The sequence below is a fragment of the Sphaeramia orbicularis genome, unplaced genomic scaffold (genome assembly GCF_902148855.1).
Source record: "Sphaeramia orbicularis unplaced genomic scaffold, fSphaOr1.1, whole genome shotgun sequence".
In the NCBI taxonomy this organism is placed as follows: domain Eukaryota; kingdom Metazoa; phylum Chordata; class Actinopteri; order Kurtiformes; family Apogonidae; genus Sphaeramia; species Sphaeramia orbicularis.
The window spans coordinates 88,920-112,008 of record NW_021941458.1 but is presented as its reverse complement, the minus strand read 5'-3'; the positions used below and the strand labels follow the sequence as shown (position 1 = coordinate 112,008).

Sequence of the window (23,089 nt, the reverse complement as noted above, 5' to 3'; positions counted from 1 at the left end):
AATACCACCACAACAAAGACGAGCGCTATTCATTCCACTTCCACACATGCATATGTTAGCATGCATGTGTTAGCATGCATGTGTTAGCATACATATGTGTTAGCCTGTCGGTGTGAAGCGCTGACAGGCTCAGGTGTACAGATGTGAGTGACAGTGGAAGACAACCACACATATGTGAGTCCAACCTCCAGTTCTCAGCTGATCTAAACACACCCACTGATCCACCAGGTCCAGTTACAGGTTCTATTAATGATCCGTATCAGCAGAACTTGGCTCCCACAGCCAAGGCTGACATCAGGGAAGTGGAATTACTAACTATGAAAGAAGATGGAAAATACAAGAATAACAGATGGAGAGCTTCCACTTAGATCTTTAAGGTTACTTTGATGTTCCCTTAAAACTGTACTGGTCAGTTAAGTGGAGTTGGATGGTCACTTATTTCACACCATTATTTTGACATCTTAGTGGTTTAGTTTTCAGTTAGTACTTCCTTATGTTTTAATAAAGTCAGGCCTGTTTTTCAGTGACATTCTTCAACTGTTCCTCTCTCCCTAAACCCAAACAGTCATAGGAGCCCAAAAGGTTCAGTGTGTGATGGGCAGGATGAGCTAGAGCTGAACCTGAAACATGCACTGCCCTCACTTCTGTTTTTGAAGGAGGAAGGACTTCCTGTTCAAATGGATATTAGCTCCTGTTCACATTAAAGTACCATCAGATGGCCCTGTTCACTCAGCTGGTCCACTGGTACCAGGTACTGAAGTCCCAACAACACAGACCATCAGTCCATGAAGCAGAGGACACGTCCAACACCAAACCATGTTCCACACAGTCCAAGAGAACACATTCAGACAAACACAGACAGTATCCTGCTGTGGGCTGAAGCTGTGGTGCTGTGTACATGTTCATACCTGCTGTGGGCTGAAGCTGGTAGTGCTGTGTACATGTTCATACCTGCTGTGGGCTGAAGCTGTGGTGCTGTGTACATGTTCATACCTGCTGTGGGCTGAAAGCTGTGGTGCTGTGTACATGTTCATACCTGCTGTGGGCTGAAGCTGTGGTGCTGTGTACATGTTCATACCTGCTGTGGGCTGAAGCTGTGGTGCTGTGTACATGTTCATACCTGCTGTGGGCTGAAGCTGTGGTGCTGTGTACATGTTCATACCTGCTGTGGCTGAAGCTGTGGTGCTGTGTACATGTTCATACCTGCTGTGGGCTGAAGCTGTGGTGCTGTGTACATGTTCATACCTGCTGTGGGCTGAAGCTGTGGTGCTGTGCACATGTTCATACCTGCTGTGGGCTGAAGCTGTGGTGCTGTGTACATGTTCATACCTGCTGTGGGCTGAAGCTGTGGTGCTGTGTACATGTTCATACCTGCTGTGGGATGATCTGCTCCGATGACGTGGACAGATTGATGGCGAACACATGGTCCCTGCAGGACAGAAAGTCCAGACGTTAGTATTATTATTATTAGTGGGACCATCTTTGTCAGCTGTAAACATGTGAAAACAAAGCTGGTCCTAGTTCTGATCCAGACCTTCTACCAAGCCTGCATCCATAACACAGTCCAAAGTGTCCAACATGTGGGAGGGGCCAAAGGTGGGACACTCCGACGGTGTGTTAGCACCACATTAGAAAAGAAAAACACCTGTCACCACGAGAATAAAGTCAGAATATTTAGAGAATAAAATCATGATATAATGAGAATAAAGGCGTACTTTAAAAAAAAAAACCTCATTATTTAATGAGAATAAAGTTGTACTTTTATGAGATTAAACTCGGAATATTTGAAAATTCAACAGAGTTTCTGGTTTAACAAATGCAACAAGTGAAGCAACAACTTTCCGTTCAGTTGGACTCCAAACTCACAGTATCCTCACAGTTGTTTCAGAACCATCAAACCCCACAGACGAGTTTCATGTCACGTATGCATACATTCAGTCTAGGAGGCAGAAGTCATGCTGAGTTCATAGCGTGTTAGAGGATGGACCCGCTAAACTCCTGTTAAAGGATGGACCTGCTAAACTCCTGTTAAAGGATGGACCTGCTAAACTCCTGTTAAAGGATGGACCTGCTAAACTCCTGTTAGAGGATGGACCCACTAAACTCCTGTTAAAGGATGGACCTGCTAAACTCCTGTTAGAGGATGGACCCACTAAACTCCTGTTAGAGGATGGACCTGCTAAACTCCTGTTAGAGGATGGACCCGCTAAACTCCTGTTAGAGGATGGACCCGCTAAACTCCTGTTAAAGGATGGACCTGCTAAACTCCTGTTAAAGGATGGACCCGCTAAACTCCTGTTAAAGGATGGACCTGCTAAACTCCTGTTAAAGGATGGACCTGCTAAACTCCTGTTAGAGGATGGACCTGCTAAACTCCTGTTAGAGGATGGACCTGCTAAACTCCTGTTAAAGGATGGACCTGCTAAACTCCTGTTAGAGGATGGACCTGATAAACTCCTGTTAGAGGATGGACCTGCTAAACTCCTGTTAGAGGATGGACCTGCTAAACTCCTGTTAGAGGATGGACCTGCTAAACTCCTGTTAAAGGATGGACCCGCTAAACTCCTGTTAGAGGATGGACTCGCTAAACTCCTGTTAGAGGATGGACCTGCTAAACTGCTGTTAGAGGATGGACCCGCTAAACTCCTGTTAAAGGATGGACCCGCTAAACTCCTGTTAAAGGATGGACCTGCTAAACTCCTGTTAAAGGATGGACCTGCTAAACTCCTGTTAGAGGATGGACCTGCTAAACTCCTGTTAAAGGATGGACCTGCTAAACTCCTGTTAGAGGATGGACCTGCTAAACTCCTGTTAAAGGATGGACCTGCTAAACTCCTGTTAGAGGATGGACCCGCTAAACTCCTGTTAGAGGATGGACCTGCTAAACTCCTGTTAGAGGATGGACCTGCTAAACTGCTGTTAGAGGATGGACCTGCTAAACTCCTGTTAAAGGATGGACCCGCTAAACTCCTGTTAGAGGATGGACCTGCTAAACTCCTGTTAGAGGATGGACCTGCTAAACTCCTGTGTGCCGTTTATTCCTTCTCTTTCACCAGTATCAGTTCTGCATACAGACCACTGGGTTCCACTGGTGTCAGCGGTGCTTCTGTTCTGCCCATCGCTGTTCACAGTTATGACCGTGGTTAGCCTAGCTTCTCAGTACAGTTAGCCTAGCTTCTCAGTACAGTTAGCCTAGCTTCTCAGTATAGTTAGCCCAGCTTCTCAGTATAGTGAGCCTAGCTTTTCAGTACAGTTAGCCTAGCTTCTCAGTACAGTTAGCCTACCTTCTCAGTACAGTTAGCCTACCTTCTCAGTACAGTTAGCCTAGCTTCTCAGTATAGTTAGCCTGCGTGCCTGTTGCCTTAGCGGTGTGTAAAAACAGAACAGTCCTCATGTGGTCTGGTGCTGCAGACCCTTTAAACCTCCAGGAGGACTTCCCCTGGACTATCACCTACAGACACAGTGCTTGTGGATCTACCTGCTCCCTTTGAGTTTCCTCAGCTGGGTGAGGCAGATGGAAGTGGGCGGAGCTACAGCGGGCGACACCGCAGAGTTCAGCTGGAGCTGGGAACACTGGTTTTACCTCCCAGTTGCGTGCACATCACTGTTGGTAGTAAATATATATATATACTCATGTATAGTTCTGCTGGTTCCACTCATAGTCCTGCAGACCCACACTTCGTCAGTTCCTTCTCCACAAATGAGGCAGTTTGATCCAAATCAGCTCCCAAACATGTGCAAACTCTCTTCAAAGTTCTTCAACTAATGATAATATGTTGATGGTGGGCGGGGCTAATAGGCTCAGTATTTGTTGGGAGGGGCTAATAGGCTCAGTATTTGGTGGGCAGGGCTAATAGGCTCAGTATTTGGCCTTTGTGCGCAAACCTCAAATGAAAGTACAACTTCCCAAAATGTTCCAGTTTCTCCATTATTTGATAAGTGGGTACGGCTTTATTCTCATTATATTATGACTTTATTCTCCAAATTGTACAACTTAATTCTCATAGTGACAGGTGTTTTACTTTCTTCTGTGGCCCTAATACAACTCTGAGTCAGGACAGGACAGGTTTATTGACTTTCAAATTCACAACTTGAACAAACTTGATGAGTCTTTCTAGTTTTGACGCGGCCTGTATGAGTGGCTTTGTGAAGTGGGCTGAGGACTAAAAAAATGAACAAAACCAAAGAGAAATGGAAAAAATAATGAACAAAATGAACAAAACCAAAGACAAATTGAAAAAATAACGAAAAAAATGAACAAAATCGAACAAAAATCAAGCAAAATAATTTTAAAAAATTAACAAAACTGAACAGAAATCAAGCAAAACAATAATAAAAAAAAATGAACAAAACTGAACAGAAGTGGACAAAATCATGCGGTCTGAAGCTGTGGAAAGCAGCAGGTCCATTTGGGTCCGTTAAAAGCTTCAGTAGTGTTTCAGATGCACTCGTTGGCAGTAGGAGAACCACAGTTTGGGCCAGAGCCAAAAAATGGGGCAAGATTTATTTAGCGCCACAAAAACAGGTGGAAGAGGACAACCTCGTACTTCTGCGATAATTAACCTGCGACATGAGGATCCAGAGGGGAACGACATGCAATTAGGCTGAGAGCAGAACCAAATACATGAGAACAGAACCACATACATGAGAACAGAACCAAATACATGAGAACAGAACCACATACATGAGAACAGAACCAAATACATGAGAACAGAACCACATACATGAGAACAGAACCAAATACATGAGAACAGAACCACATACATGAGAACAGAACCAAATACATGAGAACAGAACCAAATACATGAGAACAGAACCAAATACAGAACCACATATATGAGAACAGAACCAAATACATGAGAGCAGAACCAAATACATGAGAACAGAACCAAATACAGAACCACATATATGAGAACAGAACCAAATACAGAACCACATATATGAGAGCAGAACCAAATACATGAGAACAGAACCACATACATGAGAACAGAACCAAATACGTGAGAACAGAACCACATATATGAGAACAGAACCAAATACATGAGAACAGAACCACATACATGAGAACAGAACCAAATACGTGAGAACAGAACCACATATATGAGAACAGAACCAAATACATGAGAACAGAACCAAATACAGAACCACATATATGAGAACAGAACCAAATACAGAACCACATATATGAGAACAGAACCAAATACATGAGAGCAGAACCAAATACATGAGAACAGAACCAAATACAGAACCACATATATGAGAACAGAACCAAATACATGAGAACAGAACCAAATACAGAACCACATATATGAGAACAGAACCAAATACATGAGAGCAGAACCAAATACATGAGAACAGAACCACATACATGAGAACAGAACCAAATACGTGAGAACAGAACCACATATATGAGAACAGAACCAAATACATGAGAACAGAACCAAATACAGAACCACATATATGAGAACAGAACCAAATACAGAACCACATATATGAGAACAGAACCAAATACATGAGAGCAGAACCAAATACAGAACCACATATATGAGAACAGAACCACATATATAACAGCAGAACCACATATATGAGAACAGAACCACATATATGAGAGCAGAACCACATATATGAGAACAGAACCACATATATGAGAATAGAACCACATATATGAGAACAGAACCACATATATGAGAGCAGAACCACATATATGAGAACAGAACCACATATGAGAACAGAACCACATATATGAGAACAGAACCACATATGAGAACAGAACCACATATATGAGAACAGAACCACATATATGAGAACAGAACCACATATATGAGAGCAGAACCACATATATGAGAACAGAACCACATATATGAGAACAGAACCACATATGAGAACAGAACCACATATATGAGAACAGAACCACATATATGAGAATAGAACCACATATATGAGAACAGAACCACATATATGAGAATAGAACCACATATATGAGAGCAGAACCACATATATGAGAATAGAACCACATATATGAGAATAGAACCACATATATGAGAACAGAACCACATATATGAGAACAGAACCACATATATGAGAATAGAACCACATATATAAGAGCAGAACCACATATATGAGAATAGAACCACATATATGAGAATAGAACCACATATATGAGAGCAGAACCACATATATGAGAACAGAACCACATATATGAGAACAGAACCACATATATGAGGTGCAGACACGAGTGGACAGAGCATGTGCAGACAGGACGCTGTAAACCAGGGTTCTCAAACTCCTGTTAGTTCAGTTCCACATTCAGCTCAGTCTGATCTGCAGTGGGCCGGACCAGTCAAATAACAGAATAATGTAGAAATAATGTCAACTCCAAACTTTTCTATATGTTTCAGAGTGAAAAAAGTAAATTTCCATTGTGAACAGGTTTCCATCTACAAACTATCCTTTCAGACAATGTGCATAACATGAACAAACTGAATAAAATCAGTGTAATTTGAACCCTACTCTGCCTCAGTTTCTCATTTCCACATGTTCAGTAGAACGTACAGATCACAGTGGATCTACAACACACACAACATTTAAGAACGGACAGAATATTGTTCAAATTGTACTGACTTCTCTTAAGACATTTCAGGTTGTTCATATTTGTTCAGGTTATTCTCATTTTTTGTGAAATTATACGTAAATGCATGAAAATATTTACATTTCCAAAGACAAACATTGTCAGTTGTCATTATTTTTCTGTTATTCTGATCGTATTTGACTGGTCCCGCCCACTGCAGATTGAATTGTTCTGAATGTGGAACCTGAACTAAAAGGACTGTTCATATCTTCTCTCACATTTTTTGTTAAAGGCTAGTCTGTAAATGGAAACATTGTTGTGTAATTTTACTTCTTTTTTTTTTATACAACACAGAATAATTTGTAGTTTTCGTTATCATTTCCAGGTTATTCTGATAGTATTTGACTGGTCTGACCCACTTGAGATTGAATTGACCTGGAATGATTTGAACATCCTTGACTGTTCACGTCTTCAGTGTCATTGTGCATTTCATAAATTCATCCCAGGGGCCGGACTGGATGCTCTGGTGGGCCGGATTTGGCCCCAGGGACGCATGTTTGACACCCCTGTTGTAAACGTTTGGGTTAAAAGAGGAATTCAAACTTAAAAATCTGTTAATGGATAAATATTAAACTAATTTATTTGTCTACTGCAAAACTCCGTATGGCACAGGTGTCAAACATGCGTCCCAGGGGCCAAATCTGCCCCCCCAAAGGGTCCAGTCCGGCCCTGCAGGATGAATTTGTGAAATGCAAAAATTATACTGAAGATATTAGCAATCATTGGTGTCAAAAACCTTTTAATTCAGGTTCCACATACAGACCAATTAGATGTGAAGTGGGTCAGAACCAGTAAAATATGATCATAATAACCTATAAATAATGACAACACATTTTCTCTTTGGTGTTTTTTTGGTACAAAAAAGTAAAATTTCATGAAAATGTTTACATTACCAAACTATACTTTTACAAAAAATGTGAATAATCTGAACAAATGGAAATGTCTGAAGAAAAGTAAATGCAATTTTTCCAATATTCTGTCTGTTATTAAATGTTTTGTGTGATTGTTTGTGGTTGCACGTGTGAATGAGAAACTGATCAGCTGAGGCAGAATATTGGTCAAATTACACTTGTTTTTCTTCAGGAAACTTAAGTTGTTCATGTTATTCAGATTTTTAAGGAAACTTTGTAGATGTAAACCTGATCAGAATAGAATGTTCCTTTTTTCACTGTTCTTATTTGACTGGTCTGGTCCACTGCAGATCAAACTGAAGCGAATGTGGAACTGAACTAACAGGAGTCTGACAGAACTGCAGTACAGACTGTGTTCAAGTGGGTGCCATTTCCCATCAAGAACACTGGTCTAGTGGATGAAATACAGGCTGCTGACCCAGAGGTGCATGCTGGGAAATTTACAGTTCACATGACGAGCTCAAAATGTCAAAAATGTTCTTGATAGCAATGGACTAAAGAAGCTATGGACCCAAGGTTAACCCACTGCACTGTAAAAAAAATCTGTAATTGAACAGAATTTTCACTGTTCATTGGACAGAGTTTTCCTGTATTTTTAAGATACAGGAAAATATCAATGAAATGACACAAACAGACTGTGATTTTACATGAAAAATGGAAAAGAACAGGAAAAAAATGTAACTGTGAAGAACCAGAAAATTTACATTTTTTAAAAGAATTTTTTTCTTTTTTCACAGAAAAATACAGTTCAAATACATTTGCAAATGTGTCATAATTTCACAAATATTTCTTTTCTATTTATGAGATTAAACTGTTAATTTAAAGTTTAATACTGTAAAAAAAAAAAAAATATAATATAATAAATTGACATGTCAAATGGAAAAGAACAGGAAAAAACTGGAACTGCGAAGAACCAGAAAATTCCATTTTTTAAAGAAATGTTTTTTTTTGGTTTTGTTTTTTTCCAAAGAAAAATACTGTTCAGATTTAGGACCGCATGTGACAGTGGTCCGGGTCAGATTTAGGACCGCATGTGACAGTGGTCCGGGTCAGATTTAGGACCGCATGTGACAGTGGTCCGGGTCAGATTTAGGACCGCATGTGACAGTGGTCCGGGTCAGATTTAGGACCGCATGTGACAGTGGTCCGGGTCAGATTTAGGACCGCATGTGACAGTGGTCCGGGTCAGATTTAGGACCGCATGTGACAGTGGTCCGGGTCAGATTTAGGACCGCATGTGACAGTGGTCTGGGTCAGATTTAGGACCGCATGTGACAGTGGTCCGGGTCAGATTTAGGACCGCATGTGACAGTGGTCCGGGTCAGATTTAGGACCACATGTGACAGTGGTCCGGGTCAGATTTAGGACCACATGTGACAGTGGTCCGGGTCAGATTTAGGACCGCATGTGACAGTGGTCCGGGTCAGATTTAGGACCGCATATGACAGTGGTCCGGGTCAGATTTAGGACCGCATGTGACAGTGGTCCGGGTCAGATTTAGGACCGCATGTGACAGTGGCCCGGGTCAGATTTAGGACCACATATGACAGTGGCCCGGGTCAGATTTAGGACAGCATATGAAAGTGGTCCGGGTCAGATTTAGGACCGCATATGAACACGGTCCGGGTCAGATTTAGGACCACATATGACAGTGGTCTGGGTCAGATTTAGGACCGCATATGAAAGTGGTCCAGGTCAGATTTAGGACCACATATGACAGTGGTTTGGGTCAGATTTAGGACCGCATATGAAAGTGGTCCAGGTCAGATTTAGGACCACATATGAGAGTGGTCCGGGTCAGATTTAGGACCACATATGACAGTGGTCCGGGTCAGATTTTGGACCGCATGTGACAGTGGTCTGGGTCAGATTTAGGACCACACGTGACAGTGGTCCGGGTCAGATTTAGGACCACATATGACAGTGGTCCGGGTCAGATTTAGGACCACATATGACAGTGGTCCGGGTCAGATTTAGGACCACATGTGACAGTGGTCCGGGTCAGATTTAGGACCACATGTGACAGTGGTCCGGGTCAGATTTAGGACCACATATGACAGTGGTCCGGGTCAGATTTAGGACCGCATGTGACAGTGGTCCGGGTCAGATTTAGGACCGCATGTGACAGTGGTCCGGGTCAGATTTAGGACCGCATGTGACAGTGGTCCGGGTCAGATTTAGGACCGCATGTGACAGTGGTCCGGGTCAGATTTAGGACCGCATATGACAGTGGTCCGGGTCAGATTTAGGACCACATATGACAGTGGTCCGGGTCAGATTTAGGACCGCATGTGACAGTGGTCGGGGTCAGATTTAGGACCGCATGTGACAGTGGTCCGGGTCAGATTTAGGACCACATGTGACAGTGGTCCGGGTCAGATTTAGGACCGCATGTGACAGTGGTCCGGGTCAGATTTAGGACCGCATGTGACAGTGGTCCGGGTCAGATTTAGGACCACATATGACAGTGGTCCAGGTCAGATTTAGGACCACATATGACAGTGGTCTGGGTCAGATTTAGGACCGCATGTGACAGTGGTCTGGGTCAGATTTAGGACCGCATGTGACAGTGGTCCGGGTCAGATTTAGGACCGCATGTGACAGTGGCCCGGGTCAGATTTAGGACCACATATGACAGTGGCCCGGGTCAGATTTAGGACAGCATATGAAAGTGGTCCGGGTCAGATTTAGGACCGCATATGAACACGGTCCGGGTCAGATATAGGACCACATATGACAGTGGTCTGGGTCAGATTTAGGACCACATATGACAGTGGTCCGGGTCAGATTTAGGACCACATATGACAGTGGTCCGGGTCAGATTTAGGACCGCATATGAAAGTGGTCCAGGTCAGATTTAGGACCACATATGAGAGTGGTCCGGGTCAGATTTAGGACCACATATGACAGTGGTCCGGGTCAGATTTTGGACCGCATGTGACAGTGGTCTGGGTCAGATGTAGGACCACACGTGACAGTGGTCCGGGTCAGATTTAGGACCACATATGACAGTGGTCCGGGTCAGATTTAGGACCACATATGACAGTGGTCCGGGTCAGATTTAGGACCACATATGACAGTGGTCCGGGTCAGATTTAGGACCACATATGACAGTGGTCCGGGTCAGATTTAGGACCACATGTGACAGTGGTCCGGGTCAGATTTAGGACCACATATGACAGTGGTCCGGGTCAGATTTAGGACCGCATGTGACAGTGGTCCGGGTCAGATTTAGGACCGCATGTGACAGTGGTCCGGGTCAGATTTAGGACCGCATGTGACAGTGGTCCGGGTCAGATTTAGGACCGCATGTGACAGTGGTCCGGGTCAGATTTAGGACCGCATGTGACAGTGGTCCGGGTCAGATTTAGGACCGCATGTGACAGTGGTCCGGGTCAGATTTAGGACCGCATGTGACAGTGGTCCGGGTCAGATTTAGGACCACATATGACAGTGGTCCGGGTCAGATTTAGGACCGCATGTGACAGTGGTCCGGGTCAGATTTAGGACCACATATGACAGTGGTCCGGGTCAGATTTAGGACCGCATGTGACAGTGGTCGGGGTCAGATTTAGGACCACATGTGACAGTGGTCCGGGTCAGATTTAGGACCACATGTGACAGTGGTCCGGGTCAGATTTAGGACCGCATGTGACAGTGGTCCGGGTCAGATTTAGGACCGCATGTGACAGTGGTCCGGGTCAGATTTAGGACCACATATGACAGTGGTCCAGGTCAGATTTAGGACCACATATGACAGTGGTCTGGGTCAGATTTAGGACCGCATGTGACAGTGGTCTGGGTCAGATTTAGGACCGCATGTGACAGTGGTCCGGGTCAGATTTAGGACCGCATGTGACAGTGGCCCGGGTCAGATTTAGGACCACATATGACAGTGGCCCGGGTCAGATTTAGGACAGCATATGACAGTGGTCCGGGTCAGATTTAGGACCACATATGAACACGGTCCGGGTCAGATTTAGGACCACATATGACAGTGGTCTGGGTCAGATTTAGGACCGCATATGAAAGTGGTCCAGGTCAGATTTAGGACCACATATGACAGTGGTTTGGGTCAGATTTAGGACCGCATATGAAAGTGGTCCAGGTCAGATTTAGGACCACATATGAGAGTGGTCCGGGTCAGATTTAGGACCACATATGACAGTGGTCCGGGTCAGATTTTGGACCGCATGTGACAGTGGTCTGGGTCAGATGTAGGACCACACGTGACAGTGGTCCGGGTCAGATTTAGGACCACATATGACAGTGGTCCGGGTCAGATTTAGGACCACATATGACAGTGGTCCGGGTCAGATTTAGGACCACATATGACAGTGGTCCGGGTCAGATCAGTGCTGTTCTTTGGTCTTTAACAGATCAGATCCAGGTCACATATGGGTGAATAAATCAGATTTGGTCCACATTTACCTGCAGTGTGAACGTAGCCGTAGAAATCAAACAGACTGTGGATCAGACTGAAAAACAAACAAAACCAGGTCATGTTGAACTGACCGTGCAGCGATGTAGAGCACGTGGTTGATCCGCAGCATCCTCTGGAAGTCCAAACCCAAACGCACGGTGTCATTATCTGACATCAGCCCCTGGAAGCTGGGATAGAGGTACGAGGCTGTGGAAAGAGCAGAGAAACAGAGTTCAGACGGAGGGTTCTGTGTGGGACGGACATGATCCACTCAGGCACAAGTCTACAGGTCTGTAATGGGCTGCATTACAGACGGGTCAGACTGTGAAGGACCTGGTACCACAGTGTCAAAGCAGGACAGTTCAACGAATTCAGTCCAAGTCCATATATGACCTCCTATCAGTGCTCAAAAGGAACTATACTGACGTTAATAACCATTTACATCAGGGCTGTCAAACGTGCGTCCAGGGGCCCAAATCTGGCCCCCTCCCCCAAAGGTTCCATTGCGGCCCTGCAGGATGAAAGTGCATAACTGAACCTGAACAGTCATTTTGGTTCAGGTTCCACATACAGACCAATGTGATCGACAGTCAAAAGAACAACAACCCAGGGCTGTCAAACTCATTTTAGTTCAGTTCCACATCCTCCCAACATGGTCTGCAGTGGGCCGGAACACTACATTAATGACATAATAATATATCAGTAATGCACACTCCAAACATTTCAGTGTGTTTTATAGTGAACAGAGTAAAATTACATGATGGCAACGTTTACATCTATAAACTGTCCTTTTAAAAATGTGAATGACATGAACAACCATGAAAAAAATGACATTAATTAAGAAAAATAAGTGCAATTTTAACTCTTTTTTGCCTCTGCTTATCATTTGTAAATGTGCATTACAACTTACAGATCACAATGGACCTGCAAATTTACCAAATGTTTGAGTAACTGGCAGAATGTTAGTAAAATTACACTTACTTCTCTTAAGACATTTCTAGTTTTTCAAATTTTTTTGTGAAAGGCTAGTTTGTAAATTTACACATTTTCATGTAATTTCACTTTTCTTACACTAAAACAGAGGAAAAATTTGGAATTGTCATTATTTTTAGGTTTTTATGGTAGTATTTTACTGATCTGACCCACTTGAGACTAAAGTAGGGCTTTTTATGGACCCTAAAGTAAAAGGATTGGTTGTTAATATCTTCAGTGTCATTTTTGCATGTCATAAATCCATCCTACAGGCCAGACTGGACCATTTGGCGGGTCGGATGTTTGACACCTGTGCAATAAACCCATAAATAATAACAATGACAAATTTTCTTTGTGAAAAATTATGTGGAAAAAATTGAAGTGAAAAAAATCACATTACACTGTGAAAATATTTACATTTACAAAACTATTCTTTCACAATAAAATGCAAATAAATACATAAATGAAAACAAAGATGAACAACCTGAAATGTGCACTTTGAACAAATATTCTGTCTGTTCCCAAATGTTTATGGAACACTGTGTGTAAATGCACATGTAGAAATAATAAGTCCAGGCAGAATATTAACATTTCACTAAGGTTTCCAAATCAAATTTCTGTTTTTTCAGGTTACTAGCAGCATTGTACCCGTGGTGCCATTGTACGATAGCGCCCTCCTGTGGTGCAACAGTGGCATTGCACCCATATGCCCTCCTGAGCTGCAACATGTGCCGGACAAAGACACACAGAACGTCCATTATAGTAGGATTCACATCTTTTTTGTAAAATGTAAATATTTTCATAACTTAATTGGGTTTTTTTTTGTACTAAAACAAAAAGAAAAGCTTGGATTTGTCATTAGTTATAGGTTATTAAGTCATTATTTTACTGGTTCTGGCCCGTTTGAGATCAAATTGGGATAAATATGGAACTGAACTAAAATGAGTTTGACAGCTCTGATATAAACCATCCAAGTACAGACCATTATGAGTAAAGGCACATTTTTATTATTTCTAAAATTTCATCAGAAATATTAAAAAAAACACAAATTCTCAAAACTGTGAACAAACTTTGTAGACATTGTCCCAAGGAAGTGACATAGAAAAACTGACATGAATCTGACTGGTAGTTTTGCTAAAGAAGATGTTTAAAGAAACTGCTAATGCAGACGGCGGCGGACACAGGGCCTCCGCAGGAACTCATGTCCTATTGGCCGCTGAGCTAAAAATACCTGCACTGATATAAACAGTGTCAGTCCGGATCAATACAGTGGTTTCCCAAAGGTCAGTGTGGTGAGTGCAGAGCTGTGTGGGACTGACGGGGACTGTCCTTGGACCTGGACCACAGCGCTGAAACCAACGCCTGTCAACAGAACTATTAACAGAAGTGACCCTCAACCTTCACAGAGTTTACAAGTGATTAAGAGTCATTAGAGCAGTGTTTGTCAACCATGGGGTCGCCTGGAATTCAAATGGGGTCGCCTCAAATTTATAGTACTTGATAAAAAACTTTAAAAATAATTAAAACTTACTAATAAAAATGTATATTATATAGCCTAAATGCACTCTAAAATTAACATTTATTTGCAACATATTATAGAAAACTATTACATGATCAAAAATGAATGAATGAATGAATGAATCCATTCATTCATTCATTCAAACAAATTAATTTTAGCACAAAAAAAAAAGTCTTTGTTTGAATGTCTGGGGTCGGCATATATTTCTAGTAATTGATTAAAAAAATGAATAAAAATTACTAATAACAACATATGGTGAGTTGAGAGAGAAAAAAAGGAGATGACAAACTCTGAGGCTGAAACTGAAGCACTGAATTGATTAAAAAAAAAAATCAAAAAAATTAAAACTTACTAATAAAACTTTACATTCTATTGCCTAAATGTTGTCTAAAATTAATGTTTATTTGCAACGTATTATAGCAAACTATTACATGATCAAAAAGAAATTGATTTTAGCAAAAAAAAAAAAAAAGTCTCTGTTTTGAATGTCTGGGGTCGCCAGAAATGTGTGATGTTAAAATGGAGTCAGGAATAAAAAAAAAAGGTTGGAACCCACTGGGTTACACTGTGGTGGCATTCATGAAAACTTTGCCTCCAATCTCATATGTGCAGTGCATTTACGATCTGAGGGTTACTCGCTTTTTTCAACAACCCTCACATGGTCTTTATAGGAATGCATCAAATTTCAGTGTTCATGTCGACAAAACACACAACCTCTACCAGTAAATGTACGCCCATGACCAATCCAGGACCACAGTCATCTGAAAACATGCAGCAGTGAGCAGAAACAAATCTACAAATATGGAAGTAAATCTGTCTCATCAGATGTTGAAATATAAAAGCCACTGAATTTCTAGCACTGAATTTTTTTTACACTGAAATTAAGTATCTGAATTTTGTGTCTCAATTTTAATATGTTCATAAATTTAGAAATAAAAAAAAAATCAGAAGCAAAAATTCAGATGCAAAAAATTCAGAAGCAAAAATTTCAGATGCTCATAGGCTGTGGTTGAGCAGTGGGAGGGCAGTGGGCGGGGCTTGGGAGCCGCAGGGAGTCCCTGAACCGGACGGCGCTGTGAGGTTTGGCTTTCTGGGGCAAACATTAGACCTTTAAATCTTTAAAGAGTCGACTAGAGACGAGCAGGCAGGGGATGTACGACTCCCTGTAGGCAGTCTAATTTCAGACGGTGGTGGAGTTCTAATGGGGACCGCCTATTCAGCAGCAGCAGACCCCCCCCCCCTTCAGATGGGAGGCTGGAGGCCACTAACACACTACTGAACACATCCACACAGCCATGGCCTGGAGCAGAGTCTATGCCCAGGAAAAGAAAAAAGGGAAACAGCCGGAGAAGTCTGATATGGAAAAAAGACCCAGTGTCAGCGTGGAGGAGCCTCTGCTCACATCTACCTAAAGGAGGTTTTTTTCCTGCAGTTTTTCAGTTACCAGGTATTCCCTTCTGCTGACGAGCTGTCATTCTGTTACTTAACGCTCTGGACGTCGTCTCCTATTGTATGTGATGCTGTGGTGAAACGCAGACACTGGAGTGGCCTCTACATCAGTTTTAACCAACTACATTTATTATGAAGCAGCTGGGATGAAGACCAGCAGCTCCAAATCTGAGGCCAGGGTCCTCCGCTGGAAAAGGGTGGAAGTCCTGCCTCAGGGGGAGGAGTTTAAGTATTGTGGTGTCAAAAAATCAGTATTCTAATCAAAAGTATTCAATTTGTATTCAGAAGTATTTAACCTGTATTCATTTGCATGCCAGAAGTTCTTCTTAGTGCCATGTGTGGATTGTACCAGAGTCGCTGACTGGTTTTTCCTGGGAGACCCACGAAAGAACGAACACGTGTAGCTGTCGAAAGAACACGTGGATTTATGCAAAGTTACAAAACAGGGCGGGCAGAAAGAACATGTGAGCTCACGGGAAGTTTTGGAAAACATGGTGTAGAAAAGAAGTACACGTGAGTGGAAACTTCGGACATTCTGGGAAATAATTTACATTTTCTGAGAAAAAGTTTCATATCAATATATGATAAACTAATACTGGGAATTAGCTGCATATGTGTATGTTCTGACCAATCCTGACAGACACCAAAAAGACCTTAAGGCGTCCATACACCGTGTGATTTTAGAGACGATTTCTCACTGGTGCGACTCTTTCTGGGATGGGGCCAGATGTGCCTCTAATCGTATGTGCTGCTTGGTGCAGTGGACATGGGCTAAGGAGAAGACATGAACACCTACGACCATTTCACCACCAGCAATCGTGTGTTCGCAAGGAAAACGCAGCTGTTTGAAATCCTGCTGGCTCCTGGTGAGGGTATGGCACTGTCAGAGCACTGCCACGAGCCCATGGGCCTCAGATTCTCACACTGTGCATGTGCCAACACAGAAGCGTACAGTAGCATACAAGCTAACAGTAGCTGGATACTGGCCTAGTGCAGTTTATCTGTTGCAGCTTCCCTCTAGTTCCCTTTGCTGTAGGACTGACAGCCCATACTGTCCACGTCTGGACAAACAAGTCCTGCACCAAACACGTGGTCGTCTTTTCTTCTGTTTTCATTCCTCACAGATAATGGCACATGTTACCAAAGCAGCTTGTCGGTTTGTGTTTAGCACTACCATTTGGTGACTCACACCAATACACAATCGTCTACGCACTTCTGGATTCCTTAGTATTTTAACGTTGTATTTCTGAATACAACACTGGAACATGTGGTGCGTCCTCTGGTGTATGGTCCTACAGTGTGGTGTGTCCTCTGGTGTATGGTCCTACAGTGTGGTGTATCCTCTGGTGTATGGTCCTACAGTGTGGTGTATCCTCTGGTGTATGGTCCTACAGTGTGGTGTATCCTCTGGTGTATGGTCCTACAGTGTGGTGTATCCTCTGGTGTATGGTCCTACAGTGTGGTGTATCCTCTGGTGTATGGTCCTACAGTGTGGTGTGTCCTCTGGTGTATGGTCCTACAGTGTGGTGTGTCCTCTGGTGTATGGTCCTACAGTGTGGTGTATCCTCTGGTGTATGGTCCTACAGTGTGGTGTGTCCTCTGGTGTATGGTCCTACAGTGTGGTGTGTCCTCTGGTGTATGGTCCTACAGTGTGGTGTGTCCTCTGGTGTATGGTCCTACAGTGTGGTGTGTCCTACAGTGTGGTGTGTCCTCTGGTGTATGGTCCTACAGTGTGGTGTATCCTCTGGTGTATGGTCCTACAGTGTGAGCAGTCAGGTCGCATACGCGCATGGGTGACTCGTGAGCCTGACTTTAGGATTGATTCGCACAGTTTGAGATGGAGCTGCGTGCAACCATCGAAATAATCGCACAGTGTATGGCCGCCTTTACCCTATTGGAGACAAGCTGAAAAGGGGGGTTTCAGGTGTGACTACATTAATGTTTAAAACATGATAAAAATGGGTGTGGTTTGTAGCTAAACCCAACCTACTTCTGACATATAAAAGTGTTCTCCCAGAGCCAAAAGTCAGTTGTTTCTGCAGATTTCAACTCCGTGTTTATTTTCTGCATGAATAAACACTTTGTGCGGCTCCAGTTCTGCTCGATCTCTGATTTTGACTGGACTCTGTGTGCATTTACTGGACGAAGCTCCGCCACATGGATGAGGGAGGACAGAGCCATAAATCCAACACTACAGAGGACAGTGAGAAGAGCGTCAGAGGGACCAGAGCTCTACCACCTGCAGCAGGACATTCTACACCACAGTATCTCAGGATCTTGTTCAGTAGTGAGGGTAGGATGGAGTGGGAGGTCCACAGGTGGATCGGGGCGGAGTCTGCAGAGATGTGGACGTTAAACCGGTCTGCTGTGGTGCAGAGGGAGCGAAGCCCAAAGGAGAAGCTCTAGGTTTACTGGTCCATCTACGTTCCAACCCTCACCTATGGTCATGAGCTCTGGGTAATGACCAAAAAATGAGGTCAAGAGTTCAAGCGGCCGAAAAGTGTTTCCTCTGCAGGGTGGGCGGGCTCTGCCTTAGAGATGGGGGAGGAGCTCAGACATGTGGGAGGGACTCAGAGTACGAGGGGCGACTGAAAAGTTTTGGCCTAACATGGAAAGGATTCAGACATGAAGACCAAATTTGGTCCATGAAATCTTTCCCATCTCTTAATCCTATCCAGTATATTTCTTGGCCATAGTCATTTTTTCCCTGTTTTACAGGTTCCTGAACTTTCTGTATCAAGTGTTTCCTGAAGAATCGGACCAGTGGCCCTGGAGCTTAGTGGACAAATCCAAAGCTTTGGGAAATGTATCCAGATGCCATTCATTCTCACCCAGTTCTGTGTATTTTTGTAGCTGAAAACATGGACGGTCGGGGTTTATTCTTTGATAGAGCTGGCTTTGTTGAAACTAGTGTTTCACACAAATTATTGTGGAAACAATCTGCATACAGTAACGGCTGGACTGACTGACCACCGGTCAGCTGTGGTCATGAACTGGAGTGAAATGTGTTGGTAAAATATATGTGAAAGTATGGAAGCATCAAAGAACAATGGAAGGAGTTTAAGGAACCTGAACTAAAATGAGTTCCACAGCTCTTTGTAAACTCATCCCAGGGGTCAGACTGGAACCTCTGGAGGGCTGCATGTTTGACAGCCCTGGTGTACAGGGTTCAAAATGAAAAAACCCACAAACATCAGACCTGTAGCTGAATGTTGAACCCTCTGAGGCTGGACAGTCTGGGTTAAAGGCACCGATGACACAAAGCTGAGGGTTTGTGCCCTTTAAGCAGATGAACATTAGTGTGGGATGACCACACGATGCTTTGGATTGGTTGTCCTCATTTGGCCCCTCCCCACGTGTATGACAGGAAATGCTTTCCAGGAAACCTTTATTTAAATCAGACTGACTCCTGTGACACCAGCGCCTCATCTGCATCTTTGCAGACTAGTTTTCCCTGCTCTGCTCGTCCACCTCCACCAGTGCACATTAGCAGAAAGGATCTGCATTTGGCTCCGGCACATTAGGCCACATACAACCTTTAGTTATTTTGTTTGTTTTTTTTTAATGAAAAGGTGTGACACTCCTTCGCTGAGCTGATTTCTCGATAACAAATGGGGAGAATGTGCTGTCCTATTGTTCAAACCTCATCTGCTGACCTGAACACTGACATAATAACGCAGAAGTATTTCCATAAGTACACAGCGCAGATGGACTGCTGGTGTTGAGTCTTGACAGTGATGCTTTTCTGTTTGCCAGACTGCTGAGCCAAAATAAAACAGCTGAAACAGATATGAGAACTAAACTGCAGTAAAGTTAAAGGATGCACAGCTGTGGTGCATGTATAGAAACACAGACGAGCAGGGAAAAGAACTAAAGGCCTGTATATGACAGGATGGAAGCACACAGTTACAGGCATTTATAGCAATGACTGCAGGTACAACGTAAAAGATCAAATTTGGTAATTTGCAAAATTATAGGTTCATATAGGGCTGTGTATCAGCAAGAATGTGCCCATACGATACAAAACCCAATACTAGGATCCCAATACGACATATCATGATACTGTTAAAAAGGCAGTTTTTGATTGGCTTTGTTTCTTTGTTTTTAAATGATTATTTCTTTGAAGAACTGAATTCCAGCAGAAATCTGCACAAATACTAAACACATTTTTATTTGAGCCTAACCGGATCTAATGTTATATTTATGGAAGTAAATCTGTCTCATTAGATTTTGAATTAGAAAAGCCACTGAATTTCTAGCACTGAACTTCGTTGCACTGAAATTAAGTGTCTGAATTTTTTCAGTGTCACATGACCAACTTAACATAAGTCGATTGGCTGGCAGTCGGTTTGACTTGAGATAGAATCATTGCTTATCTTTGTGTCCCGGATGTGCGATCTGAATTTTTTGTGTCTGAATATTTTGCAAAAAAAACCCAAAAAAACAACTTAATTTCAGTGCAAAAAAAAAAAAAAAAAATTCAGATACTTAATTTAACTGCAAAAAAAATCTGATGAGACAGATTTACTTTCATACATACCACAAAATGTTCATGTGTTGAAATTGAAATTTGGTAAGATCCTGTTCATATGTTCATATTCTATCAGTTCAGAACTAACATCAGAACATTATTTGAGTTCAATCCCAACAAAGGAACGAACATTATTGAATAAATGAGTGTTAAATAAGAATAAATAAATATAAACAAAAAAGAAAAACAAAAACTAAAATCAACCTCCATATCTGCATTTGAATAAAAACCTAAAAATATCTATGCAGTACTTTTTAATATTGATACAGTATTGTGAAATGAAATATCGTGATATATTGCTGAACTGGTATTTTCTTACAGCCTTAGGTTCAAATGCTGCCATTTGGAAGGTGATGCTGGACAAGAAAAGTTAAAAAAACTAAAGAAATAAGGGGAAGGACAGGAAATTCTTTAGCATCTAAACAAAGATGTACAGCCTTTAACAGGGGAGTTTCTTCTGTGGATGGACCAAACTGTCCCACTCCAGCTCAGCCACGGCATCAGACTACACGGAGCTACACTCCACCATCAGACTACACGGAGCTACACTCCACCATCAGACTACACGGAGCTACACTCCACCATCAGACTACACGGAGCTACACTCCACCATCAGACTACACGGAGCTACACTCCACCATCAGACTACACGGAGCTACACTCCACCATCAGACTAAACGGAGCTACACTCCACCATCAGACTACACGGAGCTACACTCCACCATCAGACTAAACGGAGCTACACTCCACCATCAGACTAAACGGAGCTACACTCCACCATCAGACTAAACGGAGCTACACTCCACCATCAGACTACATGGAGCTACACTCCACCATCAGACTAAACGGAGCTACACTCCACCATCAGACTACATGGAGCTACACTCCACCATCAGACTACACGGAGCTACACTCCACCATCAGACTACACGGAGCTACACTCCACCATCAGACTACACGGAGCTACACTCCACCATCAGACTACACGGAGCTACACTCCACCATCAGACTACACGGAGCTACACTCCACCATCAGACTACACGGAGCTACACTCCACCATCAGACTAAACGGAGCTACACTCCACCATCAGACTACACGGAGCTACACTCCACCATCAGACTAAACGGAGCTACACTCCACCATCAGACTAAACGGAGCTACACTCCACCATCAGACTAAACGGAGCTACACTCCACCATCAGACTACATGGAGCTACACTCCACCATCAGACTAAACGGAGCTACACTCCACCATCAGACTACATGGAGCTACACTCCACCATCAGACTAAACGGAGCTACACCCCACCATCAGACTAAACGGAGCTACACCCCACCATCAGACTAAACGGAGCTACACTCCACCATCAGACTAAACGGAGCTACACTCCACCATCAGACTACATGGAGCTACACTCCACCATCAGACTAAACGGAGCTACACTCCACCATCAGACTACATGGAGCTACACTCCACCATCAGACTAAACGGAGCTACACCCCACCATCAGACTAAACGGAGCTACACCCCACCATCAGACTAAACGGAGCTACACCCCACCATCAGACTACACGGAGCTACACTCCACCATCAGACTACATGGAGCACAACTACACTCCATTTCCTGTGCTGAATTCTGAGTAATGTAAGTGAGGACACAAAAGCAAAAGGAAAAAAAATTTGCAAAATCTCATGTAAAGTTAGGGCAAAAAACTGTATTTGAATTATGGAAAATTACCATATTTTTAGGAGATGGTTATTTTCCATTATTTTACAGTATTTTTTCGGCACCCCTGCTGCCGGAATATTACTGTTTTTTTTACGTTTTTTTTTTTCTCCAGTGTATCTCCTACCCAGTATTTGTGAATTATGCCTCCACAGACTGGTGCAGTCCTCCAGTGTGTTGCGTTTACAGACTGGTGCAGTCCTCCAGTGTGTTGCGTTTACAGACTGGTGCAGTCCTCCAGTGTGTTGCGTTTACAGACTGGTGCAGTCCTCCAGTGTGTTGCGTTTACAGACTGGTGCAGTCCTCCAGTGTGTTGCGTTTACAGACTGGTGCAGTCCTCCAGTGTGTTGTGTTTACAGACTGGTGCAGTCCTCCAGTGTGTTGTGTTTACAGACTGGTGCAGTCCTCCAGTGTGTTGTGTTTACAGACTGGTGCAGTCCTCCAGTGTGTTGCGTTTACAGACTGGTGCAGTCCTCCAGTGTGTTGCGTTTACAGACTGGTGCAGTCCTCCAGTGTGTTGTGTTTACAGACTGGTGCAGTCCTCCAGTGTGTTGCGTTTACAGACTGGTGCAGTCCTCCAGTGTGTTGCGTTTACAGACTGGTGCAGTCCTCCAGTGTGTTGCGTTTACAGACTGGTGCAGTCCTCCAGTGTGTTGCGTTTACAGTCTGGTGCAGTCCTCCAGTGTGTTGCGTTTACAGACTGGTGCAGTCCTCCAGTGTGTTGCGTTTACAGACTGGTGCAGTCCTCCAGTGTGTTGCGTTTACAGACTGGTGCAGTCCTCCAGTGTGTTGCGTTTACAGACTGGTTTCTCCGTTCTGGGCAGGACCTGCTGACACATGGTCCCCTCTGGACCCTCAGGTGACAGATGGCTTTCATTCCAGCTGGGACACCTGCAGCTCCACATATAGAACTAATAGAGCTGCTCTC

The 23,089-nt window shown here is 43.3% G+C and overlaps 1 protein-coding gene across 1 annotated transcript in view; it reads right to left on the bottom strand.

The window, feature by feature from the left end:
* LOC115415836 (semaphorin-6D-like) overlaps positions 1-23,089 on the bottom strand; it is a 211,175-nt gene that overhangs the window by 186,526 nt on the left and 1,560 nt on the right. The window contains 2 exon segments of the mRNA XM_030129485.1: positions 1,372-1,429; positions 12,055-12,169. Coding sequence (XP_029985345.1) covers positions 1,372-1,429; positions 12,055-12,169 — 173 coding nt within the window.